Source organism: Calonectris borealis, chromosome 8 (assembly GCF_964195595.1).
Source record: "Calonectris borealis chromosome 8, bCalBor7.hap1.2, whole genome shotgun sequence".
In the NCBI taxonomy this organism is placed as follows: domain Eukaryota; kingdom Metazoa; phylum Chordata; class Aves; order Procellariiformes; family Procellariidae; genus Calonectris; species Calonectris borealis.
Genome location: NC_134319.1, coordinates 32,509,086 through 32,530,406, shown reverse-complemented (window position 1 = coordinate 32,530,406; position 21,321 = coordinate 32,509,086). Strand labels below are relative to the sequence as shown.

Sequence of the window (21,321 nt, the reverse complement as noted above, 5' to 3'; positions counted from 1 at the left end):
AGTTGCCTTATTTTGGTGCTTACATAGAGATTAACATAGTATTCCTATAAACACAGGTGGAACTGAGTAGTAAGAGGGAAGGAGACCACATGATTCATAGGCAGGGGTAGGAAATCATTGCTGGTCATAACCACTTGTTCTCCAGAATGCTTTTCTGCTGCGTACCTGGTAAGTGTGAGCTGCGTGCTTTCGGGCTGCTGGACACTAGCAGTTTTTTGTTGGTGGTTTTCTGTCTCGTTATCTGGTGTTAGAGGTGCAAGTTATTGTGAATTAGGCTTTTTTTTTTTTTGTCTGTGCCAATCAAGGAGAGTTCAACTCCCACCTGATGATGTCGGCAAAGCTGTGGTTTCTTGACATATAAAGGGAGCAAGCAGTGACCTCAGGGTGGAGTAAAGCTCCCTATTGGCACAGCACCCTTAACCCTGCTTAGCAAGAATCGCTGGTATTTAGTTTGTGCTGAAAACAAGCAAGTTGAACTCGTTGTGGGAGTGCTACATAAAGCTGTTACCTTGTACTAAACCTTGTAGAAAGAGGGTAAATAAGTTGAGGGGATGGTGTGACAATTCCCACGTGATCTGACCAGAAGCTTAAGAAATCATATGGTCAGTGGAATATTATATATTGATCGTGTTGAATTGCTTCCCAAAATACTTTGAAGCCATCTGTGTGGATCTTACGCATTCTAATGGCACCAGAATGTTGCAGACTGAATGATAAGACATTTAGTTCTCTCTCATCTGAAACTGATTTTCTCAAAATTGTAGTTCTCTATTATCTATGTGATCATGTCTAGTCACAGAAGACAAAAAAATCCCCAAACCAACCACCACCCAAACCCCAACCCTCACTAAGTTGTTCCTTTGTTTGTTTGCTTGTTGGAGATGTCATCCAAATAACTTAGTCTAAATAAGAAAAATCATTCCTGGCTGTTTCCCTGCTCAGAAAGTAATAGTAGAGACCAACATGCATGATGGTAGTATTCCAACAAAACTGCCTTAATCAATTATTTTCACTTGCATTTTTTTCTGAATTTGGGCAAAATTCAGCACTTGTAAAGACATGAGTTGTGCAAATTATGTGGCCTGCAGGGTGAGCAAGAAAAATTGTTTTCCTGTTCCATGCCTGATGGCAGCGTTCTCAGGCAAGTGCTTTGCTGTCTCAATAGCAACTTGGAGGGCAGCTTAGTGCGAGGTGTCCTCTTTCCCCAAAAACCTGCCTGCTGCTTTTGTCCTTCTGACAATTCATAGCACGTCAGCATCTTGAAGTGCAAAGGATCGAGCAGTTGAGTCCTCAAAGATAGTAATAACCTGTCAGATTGCTGACCCTTTGTACTGTACCTGTCCCTATCAGTTACATTACAAGCACTGGGAAGAATTATTTAAAAGATATTTTTTCCATGGTGTTCCAATATAATTTCTGATAAATCCATCATATGTTAAGTGCTTCTCCTTGTCTGTCTTTCTAATAAAGCTCCTTTATAATGATTTAGAACAGATAAAATCTGAAGGGCCTTTAAGATCGTCTGTAAATAGCAGTGGTGCTGTACCTGAACTGCTTAAGTAAGACTTGTACCTTTAGAGACAGGGCAAGGAGGAGCAGGTACTTCAGCTTACTGCCTGCCTGCAGTGTGGTTTCTGGGCAATTACTTTTTTCCTTCTTTTTCTTAATACCTGGGAGACTTGGAAGTACAGCCAGCAAAGCTTCCTTGCTTGGAAAGGTTGATTTTTCTAGGACTACTACTAGGTGATGCAGGTCTGGGGGATAGAGGGAAGAAAGCTGTGCTCCTTTTTTTTTTTTTTTTTTTTTCTTTTCTTTTTTGGTCAGCAAATATTTGTATTTGTTTTTTGCTATTTTCCTTCCAGTAGCTCTGCATTATTTTACTTCCAGTAGCTCTACAAAAATAGTGTTCTTTCCTGTTAACTTTTGTCTTGGTCATGTTTAAGCTGTACTTATAACTGGAGTTTCCATTTCTTGGAAATTCTTGTTCAGAAAAAGTGTGATGCAGGTATCACTTGAGACACTGGTGATTTCAGTCCTCACAGTATCAAAGTTCAAAAAATCACTCCCCATTCCTGTTTCATACTACTTTAAAAGATGGAAGAGCTCTTGGATTTCTGGGCTGGATCTTCAGATGTGTGAAGCAGGTGATATAACTGGGCTCAGTGGGCAGGGGATCAGACCCTGAATGTCGATCTTTTTCATGTTCTTCATCCATTCTTGAAGGTTTGGCACCTCTCAGGGCTGCTTAATTTTTCTTTCAGTCTTAGCATTAAAGTAACATTTCCAATGCTGAATAACTTTAGAACTAACACAACATTTCTAGCAAAGATGCTAGCTCAGAAATCCATTTTTAAGTTGTAGTGCTTGAGGCTCGATTAATTTCAAACTGTCGCTTTCACAGTGTTACTGAGCAAGGACTTCCATATCAATCTTTGTGCTTGGCGAATCTGGGAAAGTGTGGAGTTTGTTTTGGTTTTACAGCTCCATGTTTGCAGGACATTTTCAGTCTGCTCTTTGTTTTGAACACCCAATGGTTTTGGTCAGAGGCAAAGAATATAGAAGGTATTCTTCATGAACACATTTTGTGGGGAAAAAAGTCATCGTGTGAATACCAGCATCAGAAATTAAGTAGTCTTTACATACTGCTCGTTAAATATATAGCTGGATGTATTCATACTTTAATACAAGATGTCTGTTTACATGAGGCATATGGCTCACAGTTTGGAAAGGCACTCCGGAGTGGATGACTCTGTAAATAATGTCTTGGCCCTAATTTGGAATTAAATTAGTTTAATGTTTTTAGAGTAGTCATTAATAGGTACTTACAAACTATCATACTGCTAGCAGCATAACTTATCCGAATCCCTTGGCTATGCTGAGGATACCTGAAGTTGGACTGAGTACAAAAAGGTAATTAAGTTGGTGTGGAAATGGGAAAAACGCACATGGTTGCTTCATCAGTGAAGTTCTGAAAACCCAGCAGTTCTCCCTGGCAGAAATAGTTGTGTCAGACTCTTAGTGCTTCTGGCTAGGTCACTGTTTTGTAACATTGGTGAAGTGTTTTTCCGTGGGAAAGTGGATGACAGTAACGGGACAATTTGACCTATATTAGTAAAACTTTCTTGTGGCTAGTTCTTCTGAGTTATGGTACTGGCTTACTTAGGGTTAACATGCCCAAGAACCAAAATCACAGTAATTTGCATATTCTTCAATTACAGTAATTTTTTAAAGATTGTTTAAGACTGCATCTTTCTTGCTGTACATGAGCAGCATGATGGCTCCTCTGTGCTTGCCTCCTCGGCCTCTAGATAGAGCCAAGTAGCTTTCCTTAGGCAATGCTGGGCATTCTCTGTGGTGTGGGTGCAGGTACATGTCTCGCTCACTCTGCTGATCTTCAGCTGATGGTTTGACTCCCAGTCTTCCCAGACTTCCCAGTCTCCTTAAGCATCTCTTTATTAATGCATCCTGGAGGAAAAAAGTATAGGAGTGTATAGTCTTAGACTCGGCAAAGCTTAATTTTGTGGGCAGGTACAGTCAGTAGCATGAAGGATTCATCTCCAGCCCCTGCAGCATTACAGTCTTGCATCAGTTTTGCCAGGAAAACACAATACTGGGATCTAGAGAGGGAACTGGGGCAGACATCCTTCTAAAAAAAGCCACCTTGTTTATGTTGTGTTAGAATGTTCAGGAGGAAAATATTATGGAAAAATTGAAGACGTGTTTTAAAAGTAGTTTAAAATTCAGCTCCTTAGCAAGTAGCTTCATAGGCTTCTCACAGCTTTTTTTCTTTAACTAGAAAAGCACGTCTATAATTCTAAGATATTGTGTATACTCAAAGTAGTTCATATGCAGCAAGGCAACACAGTGTAATGGGAGGTCTCTTAAGACATAGCTTGCTGTTATGGAAGAGATTTTGAAGCATGGATTAGATTCATATAGGCAGTTAGGTGTGTCTTTATATTGCAAGAGAAATATGAGCCGACTTCTGTGCTGGTAAGTGTCATTCTTTGTGTCCAAGTAAACTGACTTAAGTGAATTTTGTCTGAGAAGCCCAGGACCAGACTTACTTAGTCTAGTATTTAGATGTATTTAGCCATTTTTGAAGTGTTTGTGGTAGAGTCTTGCTGCTCGGTTTCCATAAAGGTGAAGTATGAATAGCCAGCCAAGAGGCCAGATGATTTTGCTGGGGAGGCTCAGTGGGCATGGAAGAGCTTTATAAAGGCTAGCCCCTTCGGGTTTAGTTTAAATTTTCATTTCAGATGCTGACCTGTTTGTCTCCAATGCCCTGTCAAAACTAAGTGTGGAAATAGCTTCCTGACATGACTTAAAATGTCACTTGTACGAGGGAGCTCTTGCCTGTATTATTATATTCTAGAGAACTTCAGGGTTTGTTGTTTTTCTCACCTTCATTTTGAGCCTTTCTGTCCCTATTTATCTTTACAGGCTGTCAGCAGGCACAGCTTTCGCTGCCCCTGGATTCCTTACAGCTCCAGCAATTGTTATTTAGGAAATTCTGTGCTCTGCCTTCCTCCTGAGTAACCGCTAGGTTAACGTCTCTGATCTCAGCTGGGTTTGGAAGGATAGTGGTGTTCACTCTGGAAAGTAAGGGGAACTATTACCCTGGTAAAAGATAATATTGCATCAGTGCTGTGGCACGTAGAGGTTGTCATCTTCAGCTGGATGAGAGCTGTTGAGAGTGAGTGCTAAAGATCACTGACTGTGCTAAAATGACTTCATTAAGCAATCTGAAAGGATAAAATACTAGACGATAATGTGTATGTGTGGGCTGATACTTCATCAGCACGGTTTCACTTTCCACAACAGAATGGACTGGCTTAAAGAGAGATTTGAGTGTCCATCGGTTTTTTTTTTCTGATAAAAAGGGCTTTCTGCGTACTTTGCCATGCTCCAACAGCGCTATCTACATCTTCTCACATCTGACGTAAATCTGCTATTGGTTTATATTGCAACAGAATTCTTCTGTTCAGCTGCTCATAGCTTGTTCATAGGACTGTGTTACAGTATTACACACTGGTTTTGCTTATGTAGCTTTTAAGCCAAAAACTTATCCATGTCACAAAATAATTGTGAATCCTTCCAGCGTGATTCCATAACACACAATGAGTTACTTGGCCTTGTTCATCCAGATGCTCTTGAACTACAGCGTGGTTAGAAGACTGTTGTATTGTAATACCGCTTCTCCAAGCAAAATTACTTTCATTATAGACAGGCATTTAAAATGATTTAATGCAGGAAACAGAGCTTTTTGCGTATAGAATTGACATTTTTAGATGTCTGGAAAACTTATTTTCAAGCTAGCTTGCTTGTTCTGTGGCATTGAATGAGATTGAGAAGTTATTACTGCTTGGCATTTTTCTGGGGCAAAATGACTCAAATAACTTTTCCTATTTCCTAATGGAGAAGTGTAGAGGTGAATAGTGTTGTCTGGTACATATGACATTGGTCCAGGAGTTGGATAAGCGGATGTTTATTGTTTCTTGCAGATTAACTAGTGCTGCAACCTCGGCAAGCTATTTTATATGTCTCTGCCTGCCTGCTTTTTGTCAAAAAATTTGCCCTTTCCCTACCCACTGTGCCCCTGTTCTGAAGGGAACATTTCATTTTTCAAGTGTGCAAATATCCTGTCTTTATTCACTCCTAAATTAACTGTAAAACATTTTAATAAGAATGACTTGGGTGTACAATGGCTGATGTATATTGCTGTGAAGACATCATCTACTGACTATAGCAATATCCATCAATCAGTCCGTCAGAGTCTTTCCCTAGTGCAAGTAAGATCCATTTTTCCTCTTCTTGTAAGTGCCTCATGCAGAGAACATTAATACATTATGATTTATAATACTACCGCGACTTTGTGCTTACAAAGCATCTGCATCACAAGGAATCTGTGCTCTACTATTTGCATATATTACGAATTATCATTTACTAAAATTCCTGTAGAAAAATCTGAGTACTCATGCTCCTGTGTAGAGCATGCTACACAGAATCAATTATCAAGAATGCTAATTTTTAAATCCACGGGATGGCAAAGCTGCTTAGCTTCATAGGTTTCAAAATCATAACTGTAGGAGGGTGACATTTCTGACAACTGCAGAAAGGAGCAGAAGCTCATTCGCTGATGGTAATGCAAAGAATTACCAGTTGGGGATGTATACAAGTTTTAAATGATTCGTTTATATAAGAGGTTCCAAAACATAAGGGCTTGGTTTAATTTTCAGCCTTGTGGACTCATCTGCTTTTCAAACTCGGGCGTGAGGGAGATGAACCCAAACACTTTGAAGGAGTCTTCTCATGTTTTCACCTGCCACTGGTGTTTTCACCAGCACAGCTACTGGTGCTAATTTTGGAAAACAACAGTCTCTCAAGGCAGAGATTAGCCGCTTCTTACTCGTGGTTTTGCGGGGTTTTTATTACTAGTTTGCTGATCTCTCCCACCGTTCTATATTTTCACATTTTGCATATTTCCACTCTAGTCGATAGAGCAATTTGTATCTGTATTTGCATTGGTTCAACAAGCTTTTTTCCAGTGTAGGTAGGTCTCACAGCATGAAAATAAGTTAGTCATGTTTTGAATATTCCCCTCATGCTTATTTGCAGCTTATCTCACAAACTGGCTGTCCTGGAAAATTTGGACAAGACTTTTTGAATGTTTTTGGTCAGCTCTAGAGCACAAGACCTGCTTGAAGATGGACAAATTTAAGAAGCTGTTCATATTGTTTCTTCTGCCTGTGGCAAGCTTTAGCGGGAGACCAGCCCTACATCCCTCCTGCAGTTGTGGAGCAAGTTTAGTCTCTGGTTTTCTTGCACAGCAAAAGGTTTACAAATCAAAATCAGTGCTACAGAGGAGTTTCAAGATATTTTTGAAGTGATTGTTTGAAACTAAGTATTCAAAGGATGTAAACAGGGAGGACATTTCTGATACCAGAGTTTGATAATAGAGAGTATCAAAGCATACAAATGTCAACCAGTGCCCAGTGATTGGGAGATGAGGCTCGATAAATTCATTTTTGGAAATAAGGAGCAAATCGCTAAGCACAAGTGGAGTTAACTGTTGGAACAGCTTACCAAGGGAACAGACTGGCTCTTACGTTTTTGCAGTGTCTATTTACAATCGGATGTCCTTTTTTTCTGGAAGACGTGTCTTTGTTCAACTAGAAATGATGCAATGAACAGATGAGAGTCACTGGGTGATGTGCTAAAGGTGTTTCAAGTCAGGTTAGATGATTGTAATCATTATTTCTACTTTTAAATGTGATGGGTTTGCTGTTTCTAAATGTCAGTGGTTCTTCTACATCTATCTATCATTTTAAATTTCCTGGATTTCTTTCTTACTTTCTTACAAGGACTTTTCAATTCATGCTTTTGTTCTGATGCGTATCTCCACCTTCTGACAGTCCATTGCAGACGGGCTTCCTGCATGATACTGTGTCCTGTTAAACCACACAAAAAGGAGATAAATAGTAAGGAAGTATTTATGCAGGTGGTGTTCCCTCTGTGTGTTGCCCCAGGAATGTTAATGCACAGGAGAGGTCTGCGTATGAAAAAGTTTAATGCCATTTCAGTTCCTAGTTACGTCTTCCTGACTGAAGTCTTTGCCAGTTCTGCCTCCATTTTTTACACGTTTTTAATGTTCCCATATTTTAAAATACTCCAATAAGCCAGTTTCATATTTGATATTTAATATACTTCCTCTGTTTTCATGAACATTATAATGCATTGAAAGGGATGAATATAGCTAAATTATGATACAAGATGAGGCAGCTAGGGAGGAAAACAGGATCTGTACACTGTACTCCTAGAAAGGATGCAAAATTGGTAAGCATTCATGGGAAATCAATACTTTTAACTTTGTTTTCTCTAGAACCTATTATTTATGGAGTTGATAGTTAATATTGCACATTAAACCAGTTTTTAATGAAGGACAGTCAGGTGGTTTTTGTTTCACAGAAAACTAAAAGGCAGGAGGTGAAATTTCTGTTTCATATTGACTAACCAGATAGAAGAAAATAGCTAGCTAATCCTGTCTCTATAAGTTCTTTAACTCCATTCTTTTTGCAACTAGATTTACGTCATCAGTTTGCACAGGCTTAACTCAAAGAAGATTCTACTTGTAGAAGTTGGACAAAATGTGATCCTCCCACACACACAGTAAAATTTGTTGGAAAAGCTCATTTTGTCAAAAAAAATCAGCTATTTTTTGCATAGATGGGAAATGTATCTGCTGTCTTTCTATCGTTGCATTTTATATTATGTAGGAAATGTTTCTGGGTTTTTATCCTTCTGTTCATATTGGGTGTGCAGGCATGAACTTTTTCAGTGTGAGCAAGAGGACTGCTCGGCTACATCTTCCATGCTGCTGTGGTACCTCACTCCTGAACTGTCTGTCCCGTGTTCCCTCATTAATTGTGTGTAGCATCTGCCCTGCTTGGCAGGTGTTTTATGAAAATATCTGTCCTGCACAAACAGTACTTGCCACAGTTTGTCTTAGTAATTGGAATTTTCTTCCCTGCTGGGACTTGATAGCTCTTCTTTTTTCTTCATTTGTTGGTTGGTATCTAATTCTTCCCTTTGTGGATCTAATGGCTTTTTGTTGTTGCTGTTTTGGCTTCGGTTTTAGTCAGTGGTCAGCAAGTGTCCTAGTTTGTAACAGGGATTGGCAACTGTATAAATTATTTAAAATAAAGACAGGTTCAGAAAATGGTGAACAAAAGGCGGCTGTCTCTTTAAAGAGTGCAGTTTGATCATAGCATCAGCTCCATCCCCTGAGGACAAAGGCAATTTTGATTTGTGGGGCCCAGGAGTCCCTCACTTACCAGGATTCGTCTCTGCTCGTGCATGTGTAAACCTGTAAAATGCTCTTTTGTGTAGAATAAATCTCATGCTATAAATCCTGTACAATTAAATGTGACCGTTCATAAAGTCACAATGACAAGTCTTCATTGCAAAGCTGTGCAGAGCAAACTCGCTGTCTAGACAGAGCAGAATTATTTCCCATTTATCTTTTTTTTTTTAAATAAATAACTGACTGTTAGCGTTGATGCCTTCTTTGAACCCCCAAGAACGCTGCTCTCTCTACCTCTTTCTCATTTGCCCCGTTGCAGTCGAGGCTGCAGCCCAGCGGGGCTGTGACTGCTGCTTCGCGCTGATGAAGAGGAGCAGTTCCCCTCTCTCTAATGCTGCTGTTGGCAGTCAGAAGCAGATTCCATTATTGCCAATCAATGCCGCCGCCATGCAGGAGGAGGGGAGAGGGAGGGGTGGGAGCTTCCTATTCACAGATTGATCAACCTGCCATTGCATGAACAAATTCATTGTAAGAAAGGCTGGGATACTGTTATAATAGCTGGAGCAGGAAGGGGCTTGTAAACAGGGGGATGCAGGCTCTTCAGTAATGGGGAGGGTATTTATATTGCCTCTAAGCTTGCTGTTTTTTTCTTTTAGCATAAAGCATAATACCTGAGCCTACAAACAAAGCCAACACTATAAGGAATGATAGGGATATATTACACTTAGCTGATCAGCTATTGTGCTGACTTATTTGAGCTGCTTCAGCACTGAGACCTATTTCTTCTTTTTACTTAAACTGATTCTATCATAACCTGCTACCTCTTTTGGATTTTAAAACCTCGGTATCCCTTGCTCCCCTTTTTTGCCTTCTTTCTGTTTCTGCTTGGACTGAAACCTGACACGAAGGGACAAGAAGTACAGATCCCACTTACTGCTCCCACCCATGCCTGCTTTGTCAGTATGGGCTGTCAGATGTAGGGTTGAGAGAACAGGGCAGGATCACGCTCTCATGTTGACAGTGTAGACAGTAACTGGAGTACTGGAATCCCAAGACCATCCGCTCCTCCCCACCCTTACTACCCTGCTTCGTTCACTTACTGTTTTCTGTATGGAAAAGTTTTCTGGCTGGAGAATGAGTCTTCTTTCTCCTGGTGATGTGGCTGAATGGCTGGATAGCAGCACAGAAGATGAGCAAAGCCTTCTCTCGTTTCTTGGTACGGTAGGGTACTAACTGTATTTTTTTTTTTTTAACACTTTACTTGGGAAGTCTTTACTACTTTCACTGGCGCTTAATTTCTTCAGTCCTTCAGTTACCTGAGGTTATTTCTTTTTAAAAGCTTTTAAGTGGTATGAAATTGTTAATTAAACTTGGTTACAATCTGTTTGAAATAGTTGCAAACACATTGGGCACGGATCGAGTTATAAATGGGCATGTGCCATACAGAAAATCCTTTCCGGACTAAACAATGTTACTTACTGGTCTGTTTTTCTTCTCTGTGCCATTTGACCAGCTGATCGCTGTGTTCAGTCTACTTCCACTCGTTTCTGTCAGCTTGCCTACAACTTACCTTCTCAACTGTGTGATGGTAGTAAGATAAATCGGAGGAGACTGCTAAAAGTTTTTCTTCTTAAGAGAAATGTTTAGATGCATTTAGAATAAAAATTTCAGCCATGGGATCAGATACTTCTCTTGCCTAGAAATTAAATCTAGGAAGCACAATCAAACAATGCTGTGCTCTGTTTCTGGATACTTACACATTAGTTTAACTGCATTCAGGTAGAAAATTGAAACTATTCTTTTATTTACAGTCCAGCATAAATACCAGTAAGAGGTTCAAAATATTTTAAACAGAATTCACACATAGAAGCTGATTATTGTTTTGTCTTTCCCTTTGAGCTGTTGCTATGTCACACTGTTGTTGTTTGTTTTTTTCCTTTTAATTCCATCTCCACAAATTGTTCCATCTCTCTCCTTAATTGTTTCTGTTGTTCTCAGGATGCAGTCTGTTTTCTTTCTATTTTGATAATTTCCAGGTACTGAGCTGCTCAGATGGGCTGCTTGATACGTGTGCCCCTTTTCCTTTCCATGGACTATCTAAAATAATGTTTGTTATAATATCTGCTATAATATCTTCTCCCCCCCACCAAGATACAGTCGTCACCATTATGGATCTTCGTCTGTCAGTCAAGCAGGCGACAACCAATCCAGATGCCATTTTTTCCCCAGTTTTGTTGTCCTCCATCCAGACCACAGGCAGGTACCTGGGGTGGCTCTACTTCAGTAGAGTTTAGATTAGTCTCTCTATGGTAAGCAGTTCTCTTACTTAGCAGGTCCAGAACAGTACAGTATGTGGGAGGAAAGTAAGGGACTTCCACAGAGTCTATTTTGATTTGCTAACACTTCATTGCTCTGTGCCGTGGCCTTCTTTGGGGATATCACACCAGATGTGAACAGGGACAAAAGTATGCATGGGCTGGGCATCGGTGCTGCTCTTCAAGAGACTGACATTTTTTCCCCCCCTTATGCCTGTGTTCACATGTTGTTCCAAACCAAGAGATTCTCAAGATGTCTCCTAAATCTCACCCCAGAAACACCAGGAAGTATTTATTCAGACTGGAGTCGGAAGGGTGTCACAAAGCTGAGCTATTTAAGGTAGCATTTTTTGCCTCCAAGTACTTAAATTATCTTTTTTTCTTTTATCTTAGATACCAATTCCCAAATGGTGTCTTTACTCTGGGGCCATATTTAAGGTTCAGTGGCATCCCTCAGATGTCTTCAGTACATTGGGACTTTTTCTTTTGTGTGTCCATAACAATAATTCTTATTGCTCGGGGGCAAAATCCTGCCACAACGAGCAAGAGGTACTGAAGCTTAGACCGGCCTTCTGGCCCATTGAGAGGAACCGGGAAGAGCTGTGGAGCTTGGCTGCATCCAAGAGCCAGTCACTTGTGAGAATATTCCAATAACCACAGCAAAGGATCACTTTTTTAAGAATCACCTCGATTCACAGCCCTTTCGCAGAGAGTAAAAAGATTGGTTTTGAAAGCCGTGGCTCAAGGCTGTTGTTTAATAATGAGGATAATAAATATTGATATCATACTAATGTGTGTCTAAGTCATAAGCCTCTAAACAAATTACATTGCGGGAACAAGTTACCATGCATCAGCTGATCTTCGTTAATTGTCTGCGTGCAAGCTCTCTGCAGCAAACACAAGGCAATTTGAATTAGCAGGGGCAGTCCAAGATCATTAGGAACTAACGAGGACATCAGCATCTCCAGGTCATGTGCAGTAGCTCCTTGTGTCTGCTTTTGTGTTGGCACGGTTGTCCAGGCAATTTGTATTGCTGTGCGTAGAGGCAACCGTTAAAGGAGGCTTTAGAGGTTGATGCATGAGGACGTTAAAAAGGGGCAACTATTCCGAATTTTGTATGGCCACGCACATCACGCAGAGGATATGTTGATCAGTTTAGGGACGTGCATCTGTTTCATTTCTGACTCATGTTTGCGGAGCTGGAGGATTCGTTTCTCCGCCTCAAAGCCAATGCATCGGTCTAATAACAGCTGATGTTGTATTCACTAAATGCCACGTACAGTTTCCTCAGAACATTCTGCAAAAAGAAATTGTGAGAGTCAGTACTTGAAAGCCAAAAATTATTATCTCCTATGATATTCTTGCCCTGTCTTCCAGCCTGCTCTGTGTATTCATCTGCTTTGCATGTTAGGTCTTGTCTTTCAGACTGTAAAGTCCTTTAGGAATCAATGACTTAAATGTCTTTTAAGTGACTTAAACTGTCATTTAGGTTGCTTGCTATGCACCTTCCGAATTGGGCACTAATTCAATTACTTTTTTTTTTATATGCCAGCACAATGCAATTGTCTAACACCAACAGAATTACCTGTCTGTAAATTAAAAATCTTTTATATTTACCTGGATCATCTTGCAAGACTTGTCTGATCAACTCAGCCCCTAGTAAAGCACAGTATTTTCTTTTAAAATCCCTGTAATGGACTGGGAGAGTTTTTGATCATAATCAGTATCTAGCAGTTGTTTGATGATGGAGTTCTATAACAAGTGAGCTTTGCAGAGTTTCCTTTGTATTTCCCTTTCCAGGCTTCGTAGCTTTTCTGCAATTTAGTATACTGTGACTTGGTTGCATTCTCTCTGATGTATCTTCTTGTGGCTTTTTCCCCCCTGTCTAGTGGTCTTGATAAATGTGGAAAAGCTATCACTGCAAATTTCAATTTTCTCCTTTAAGTTATACCTTGTAGAATTTGCATAATGTATTTTAGTCAGAACACAAACTTGGACTTAGGGACTTAAAACAGATCGGGGTTTTTGAGTTTGCTGTTACCCTATGCTTCTTATATAGGCATTTAGTTAAATTTTTATGACAGTCTATGAATTGGGCCCAAGTCTGAATTCTTCCCAAGTGAGCAAAATGAGAGAGAATGTTTCCTCCAAGATAAAACATTAACATTTTCATTTCTTTTTATATGAGGCTTCCTATTTCATTAGGTAATACTCATCTGAAAGATGCTGTTCAGACATTTTGTCATCTTCTTGTTCCTCCTTACATATCTCCTAATGCTTTCTCTCTCTCTGCTTTTTATTACTGTCTCTGATTTTGTCAGCTGGTATGTATTTTCACCAGGGTAGAAGAAACTATAAGTAAATATTGACTGCACCCAACGAGATCTCTTTCTCGTTAGTGCTGTCACATGAGCACTCTGAAACAGAGACAATGAGACAAAAATAGTCTCTTCTGTCTTAACAAAGTTATGAATGCCATAATGTTACTGAATGTATATGCTGTACTGATATATCATAAACTGCCTTGGAGTATGTTGAATTTTTGTACTTGTTGAAATGCTTATTTGTTTTTAAAAGGCTCTAAAAGTGAATTAGATACTCCCTTTTTAATAGGCTCAACACAGTAGTTTATTTTTCAATAGTTATTATGAAAGTACTTGAGTTAGCAGTCCAGCTGAATATTCCCACTTGATGAACATTCATTCATGCATATAAAACATGACTTCTTTTTTAAAATGACATATATATGTATGTTGGGTTTTAATATTTTTTTTTAATATATGCGTATAGGAGGAGACCAAACCATCAGGGTCAAACGACCACCTTCATAATTTATGCACTGTGGTAGGTGATCAGCAACTTGCAATGAAAATAGTAAATAAAAGTGTAGCAGAGTAGAAAGGCAGTATCTCTGTTTTGGTTTGTTTTCCTGCCCTACAAGCTAGAAGTTTTAGTGTACTGTCTTTGTAAAGTAAGAAACAAGCTCTGTAGTTCCTGTTGTCTGTGAAACAAATATCGAATCCCTGTTTGTTTGTCTCTGTAGTAAACCACTCAACTGGTGGTTACATCTATGAATAACATCTTCAAAAACTAGCTGCCAACAGCAAACCCGTAAGTGCTCCGACTCTTCCAAGCTTCGATTGGAGCCCATTATTTCTTTAAGTGTGTTTGTAAAAACTACTAAGTCACAAAAAGTCAAGTGCTGCAGGTTTTTCTTCTGTATTTCTTTTGTAGATAATCCGTAAGACTAATTGGCCTTTTGGCAGAGTAGAAAATAGTGCTGAAGGAGGCCTTGAAATCCTTTAGTCCTTTTTAGTCCATTGCCACATCCCCAGTAGGGTCTCTTCTGTCTGTCCTCTTTCAGAGAAACACTTGTCCAGCCCCTTCTTACAAATCTTCAATAACAAAGATTACTTTTTTTCCCAAATCCTTCCTCAAGATACTCTTTTATTTTCACCCCCCTAGGATTCAGTTATTTATCTGGGGATAATTACTTTAGTATAAGTTTATTTTAAAAATAAATAATTACCCAGAGGCCCATAAAGGGTAACTTACTTGATTTGCATGTCTTTATTTTCTTAACATACTTCTTCCCTCCTGCCTCCCGTGTAGGGTTTATCACACTCTGATAGTGTAAACTCTTTGGGGCAGAAATGGTGCCTGTTCAGCCCTTAGTCTAGCCATGCTGCATCCTGGTAAGAGGCCTCTAGGCATTGCCGTATTTAAAATGCATAATAAGCTGTCCAGGCAGATGAATTTCTAAAATGGCATAGATAAAAAGTAAATATTTCGATTGTTTGTCCAATGTGGTAACTATTGCTGCGTGAATGCTACAACATTTAAGGCAACGACAAATTTTGCTTAAAAAAAGGGGTATAGTATGTGTAGCTTATTGATCCTTCCTTCAGACAAGAGGCTAATTGCAGGATTGATTGTTCAGCCAATGCTCTGAGCAGCAGCAATTACCATTTTCTCCTGGGGAGTGCCAAGGTAGCTATGTAAAGGGAGTGAAAATATTTGGGTGGGGTTTTGTTTTGTTTGAGTTGGGGACGTTTTAATACAAGTGCACCTGAGAGGCCGTCTTTGGGAACGCTTGGTTCTGGATAGGTAATTGGTCGTAGTGAACTGGTTTTGTATTTTTCAAATGCCTCTAATTAAGCTAGACTTGAGAGGCAGAATGAACTGATTCTTTTTATGAATCATATTCTCTGTCCCCTCTAGTCGCAGACCAAGGTACCGTCATATCAGGATGTGTGCAGACAAAACAAAAGGAAATCCCAATCCCTGAAATCTTGTTATATCTTTCTTTCATTTTCCTAACCGGTAGATAATATACACCAGCAGTATGCCCCCTTCCTAATAAAGACAACAAATAAAGATACTTGGAGAATGAATTTGAGGATGGATTTTTTTTTCTCTCTCTCAACAGAATCTATGTCATAGGAAAGAAATATTAATTAATTTTTTGTCAGTAGTACGATTTTTTTTTCAGTCGATGGTAGATGTAGCCTTTCACAAATCCAAATCTTTCTTGCACATCAGAGCAAAGGATGTTGTAGCAGGTAATTGGTCAGTGCTAAGCCATGTGTTGTTACGAACTGCTAAAAGTCGCAACTGATAGAATTGTGACTTTGATTATTGATTGTGACTTTTGATTGATTGATTATTATGAACTGCTAAAAGTCACAGCTGATAAAAGGCTGGTGTGCAGAATGTGCCCAGGCTGAGAACTTTATAATAGAAATGTAGGACCTGCCAGCCTGGAGTAGATGGTCTGATCCGTTGTTCGCTGTGACAGAGACCAGTACCAGCCCCTTATGAGTAATGACAGACAAGAGTTATGTTTGCCAGCGTGCTTACCCCTTTTTTGCATCTCCAGGTAGGCCTTTGAGACTGCTTTAGAGTCACCTCCTGGAATTCATAAGCAGGAACCCGGATCTGGAGATGTTCTTGCCAGTCCTGGGAGGTGCCACAGTCCTGACGCAAGTTCCACTGAGACCGTGCAGTAGTTTCATTGCATTGCCCTTTGCAAAATCACGGACATCCCTGTAATCTTTGTTTCCGTGACCTTATTTGCAAGTTCAGGAACTTAATTCTTTTCACTCTAACCCCGGAGGATGTTTCTTTGTTCCTGATTGTTTTTCCTGCCCTTCTCCAATCCATTTCTAATTCAGAAAAATGGAGATAGAGTAGCAAGCACTGTCCTGCAAAGCTGGGAGGTTTGTTTCATCTCTACTTCTCCCACCCTGAGAAAAAGCTTTTCACAGTAGAATACAAACTCTCACGACAGCAAGGTTTTGGATTTCAAGTGCACCCAGCAATAGGAAATTCAGATCGAGTCCGAGAGCCGCATCCTGACTGGAGGTCATGGAGGCTAGGCTGCAGTGGCCAAGACGGTTGCCTTCAAAGGAGGTCAGTCATCGCCACTACTCATAGCAGTAAGTGGCACCTGTCTTACACAAACCTGCCTTCTGGCCAACAAAACGAGCTTCGGTGTTGCAGAGGGTAGAGAGTGGCGTAACGTGAAGATGTGAAAAGAGACCTACCTTCATTGCATCCTTGGGCAGTTCCCTCTTCAGAGGCATCTGCCATTGCTGAGTAATTGGGTGTTTGTAGTTTGTACTCAGCTAGTTTGTAACTGACTATTTCTATGTAGTGTGTAAATATTTATGCATATCACCAATATATGAGGTGATAAATTAAAAGTGTCCCATAGGGATGTTTACAACTCATTTGTTTGATGATTTTTTTTTTTAAGGTTGAAAAGGGGAAGATCTATCTATCTTTTTTTTTTTCCCCTTCTTTTTTCTTTTCTTCCCAGAAATTGAGTGGATTGTTTATCCATCGAAACAATGTGATTTATCTGTAGTCTTGGTCCCTGAGAGTGAGCACTGCAGAAAGCAGTTGTAATTTAATACTAAGCCAATGCGAGGTGCATTGATTTTTACAGCAGGTGAAGATTATGCAAGAGTAGCCTCCAGCATTACTTGTGGAGCAGGGGAGGGAACTGTCTAATTTCTTGCCTGGTGGTGACAGTATAGATTTTTTTTACACGACTCAGCAAAAATACTGTTCTGCGGGCATCATAGCAGGTTGCTTTAGCTTTTGATTTCCAGTTAACACATGTCGACAATTTTGCTTTATCTAGGTCGTCTTTTTCCTGGGGACTGAGCATGTTGTTTATTTGCTCTTGTTTTTTGGAAGGAGGAGAGAGGGAAAAGTAGTTTTATTTTTAGTTCATTGCGGGCACCTTGTGAATATTTAATTTTCCCGTCCCCATTTGGTACACTTCTGTGATGGTCTGAGAACGGAAGAAACTCATTTTACCGATGGAATCTCTGTGTTTTATTTGCAGAGAACTTGAATTGCTGCTGGGTGGATGTGTGGGGAAGAGGGAAGGCAAGGAGAGCCAGGCATGTTCCTTCTTGTAGCTTTTCAACTCCATTTGGTTTAAACTTAAACTTTTTCCTAAACTGCCCCTCCTGCAGAACCTATTGTTGAAAATAGTGGGGAATTCAGGCTCCTGTTTTCATTTATGACTCAGCAAAGTTAAGAGACTGTGTTAAATTACTGAAGCAGCTTTGATGTGATTTCCTGTGTGTGAGAAGTGGAGAAAGCCAAACCTATCACGTTACGCATTACTATTTGATGTAAAATAAAAGGTGCTCGCTTTAGTCCCCAGTTCCTAGAGAATACATCACTCCCATTTGCTTTCGTTACCTTTACAGTGAGAACAGCAGAAGCAGTTGTTTAAATCCTACGTAATACAGCTCTCTTAGGGAGAGCAGTACTTACAGGTGCTGCAGAAAAGAAGCATCCCTTCGTAGAGGCAGGGGGAGGAGGCTGGCGGTATAAAAGAGCGCATCTTCAGATAAAACTAGCAACCTCTGCAAAGGCTCCTGAGACAGTGGGAGTGACCGTGATTCAAAAACCTTGGTCTAGCACTGGCCCTGCTCCAAGCGCTTTGTTCTCTAAAGGTGCCCTGACAGGGACCTACCCTCCAGCACTGGAACAGGCGATGCCTCCTTAGCTGTAAGAGAAAGCACCCGATGCTTCTCGTCAGCCGAAGGAGAAATCTCCCCAACAGTGGTATCGCTCTATCGCAGCTATTGCGAGCTTTGACAGACCGTGATTTACTTGGTGGGTGCGAGTGGGGCTTGTGCATCGTCCTCACGGTCGGCAGCGAGCGGCTGTGCCCTGCCCATTTTCCAGTGGTAGCTACATTGTGTGTTAGACTTTGTTTGCCCAGTTTAGGAGGCTGTGCTCCCTCTTAGCAGTTGTTTCCCCATCGATGGTTACAAGCAGATTGAGGGGCTGAATGTTAGCGGTTTGGTTTTTTAAAAGATAAATATCTACAGTGTGAGACACTAATACTGCAGGGTCCAGATTTCTTAGCCTCTCATTCAGTATGCTCCATTTTGTCGTTCTTCAAGCATCCGTGGGAGATACGTATTATAACTCTGGTGAAATCAAAATCCGGTATGCAAAGGCATCACAAGTAACGTTATCCCTGAAGAAGGCTTTTCTCATTTTTTCTTCAGTTATTTTGAGGAAAACACTGCTCTCGTGGCACCGGCTGGCTGTCTATCTCTGTAAACCTTTTTTGCTGCTGTGAATCAGGATATACAGTGAAATTTTCTGTAGCGGAGGAAAGCCGGCAGTTGGGCGTCTGTTAATAGCCTGAAAGTAACTAATGAGGATGTGCAGTCGGAGCGATTGATTGAATAGCTGCAGTCCTGTGTGTTTCTTTTTCACTTGCTCGCTCGCTCGCTTGCTCTCTGCAAGCTGTGGGAAGGGAGGGGGATCGGAGAGACCCAGCTTTCTCTTAAGTGGAAGTAGCACGGATCCCCAGGGCCGGGCAGCCAGAAATGGAAGTTTAAGCTGCATCTGTTTCTTGAAAGGAAAACGGCAGGAGTCAAAATGTCACTGTCTGGAGTCACGGCTTACTCCTTTTCTTTAAGCTTCAGAAGATAACAATGGACTTTCTGCTAGGAAGTGATTTTTTCCCTCCCCGTGTTGGGGGATGTTTTGTGAAGCTGGATTCCTTTAAGTCTGGCAATTGAGCTGGAGATGGGCAGCAGTTGTGACAAAGGTATCTGTATGCATATGTATGTGTATCTAGCTATATATAAAAATGCATATATATGTATATGTGTGTTTGTGTAGAGATTTTTAATAATGTGTATACTTCATTATGCTATTATTCTAGTATTTATACTAGAAAAAGATCTAAGTGCGTCTTGTATGAATATTTGTGCTCGTCAGATCAGCCTGCATGGATTTAAGATGCCAAAGTCGTATCTTAGTAAGGTCATATTGCCAGAATGAGGAGAAGTTGACCTATTTTTTTTATCTGCAGAGATATATATGTCATATTAGCTGGGCAGTTATGAATCTTCTGCTGGTTGCATGGTTTGAGCAAGTAGTGTGATCATATAAGACCGAACTTTGACCTTTGTCAAATTGTGTTTATCTGTGACTAAAATTGAACTTCCCTAGATCTTGATTTTAGTTATCTGTTAATTACTTGTGTAAAAAAAAAATTAAAAAAAAAAAAAAATTAAAGTTCTCTCAATACTATCTCACAAACAGTAATAGAATACTAAATATGTTTGGGTATTGATCTTTACCAGCATTTTTTATTTTACTTGCGTATTGCCTACAATCAAGTCAGATTCACAACCTTGAATCTGTCAATGGAAATGCCATTGTAATAGAGTAAGTAAATAAGATCTAGAAAAACAGGTGAGTGTAATTCGGCAGTTTAGTAATGCACTTGAAACTTTGCTGAGGCGTCTGTCCTATAGAGCATAAAACCTGACTATTCCCCACCCCCCGCCACCCATTCACCTTCTTTTTCTTCTCTTCCTTAGAGGTCCCAGCAGAGAGATCTCCTCGCAGACGGAGCATCTCCGGGACCAGCACCTCTGAGAAAACCAACTCCATGGATGCTTCGAATACTTCTCCTTTCAAAGTGCCAGTAAGTCTGCCTTTCCTGCAAAGGAGGAATTTTTCTCATTGAATAGGAGGAGGAGATTAAAATATCACAGTGTGTAACTAAGCTCTGGAAAAAAAAAAATACTATTTAGTTAATATTTCCAGTTGACCAAGAGGTATTGCTATCAACTGTCATGTGTTATCAATGAGATTTCTGGTAGATCCATAACTTGCTTATTTTCATTGGATTGATCTAAAGTTGTAAATAGTGAAACATGAGTGTTAATGCGGGCAGCGACCTATATAAATACTTTTGAAGTCGCCGCCAGGGATTGCATTACATATTCAATTTTGACTAGGAAAAAAGTTACTTTAGGTTGGTGATAGCATTTTTCCCTCATGCCAGTGAAGTACATAGAAAATTGAAATGGCTTTATAGTTTACTCAGAAGCTGATGAAATTTCTGCAGGTGTGTTAATTGCTCTTTAGCTCTTCATTTTTGTCGTCAGTTTGGTTGGCTGTGAGTCTGCATGAGGCTTTTTCAGCTAAAGTCTGGATTTTCTTGCTTGTGTCAGTCTTTGGTCAGTGTATCCAAGAGCACAAAGGCCTTTCTATTATTAGACTGAGGGCAAATGCTTCAAGTTAAAATGAGGTGCTCAGTAATTTTTTAACAATATTTGTTCGTGTTTTAAAATATCTAATTTGAATATTGCAAATATTTTCATACCCCTCTTTATTTTTGGCAAGTAATCTGCCTACTTTAAAACCTGAGGAAAAACAGGAGAAGAATTATCTAGTGAACATTAGGGTTTTTGTATATTCTCTATGGACATGAGTACCATTTCTGTACCTTAGTGTGTATGTTCTTGCTCTGCACAAGATAGCACTCATTTCTTTTAAGCACACTTCCTCGCTCCCTTTAGATCCAAATGTGTGTGAAACTCGGTTTGTGATTAAATCCTACATTGTGTCATTTTAAAAATAAAATAAAAAAACAGCCAAGGATTTAATGAGAGCTATTTACATTATAAAAGGATTAAGGTTGGTCAGAGTGTATAGAATATATGGTGTTTAAAGCAACCTGTAAACTCGTGATTTATTGGTATTGAAAAAGGGACCAAGGAAGCAGTGAATATACTAGGTATCATATTTGGTCCCTTTTCAGAGTTATAGAATAAGACAGACTGGAAGGGACTTCTGGAAGTCTCTGACCTCCCCCTTTTCAAGGCTGGACCAACTTGTATCTGGTTACTCAGGGCGTTCTCC

At 40.0% G+C, this 21,321-nt stretch overlaps 1 protein-coding gene across 2 annotated transcripts in view; it reads left to right on the top strand.

Moving 5' to 3' along the window:
* Window positions 1–21,321, top strand: part of RASAL2 (RAS protein activator like 2) — a 128,984-nt gene that overhangs the window by 53,130 nt on the left and 54,533 nt on the right. For both annotated transcript variants that reach the window (XM_075156874.1, XM_075156873.1), the window contains exon 4: window positions 19,992–20,098. In XM_075156874.1, the coding sequence (XP_075012975.1) occupies window positions 19,992–20,098 (107 nt within the window). The remainder of the gene's footprint in view (window positions 1–19,991; window positions 20,099–21,321) is intronic.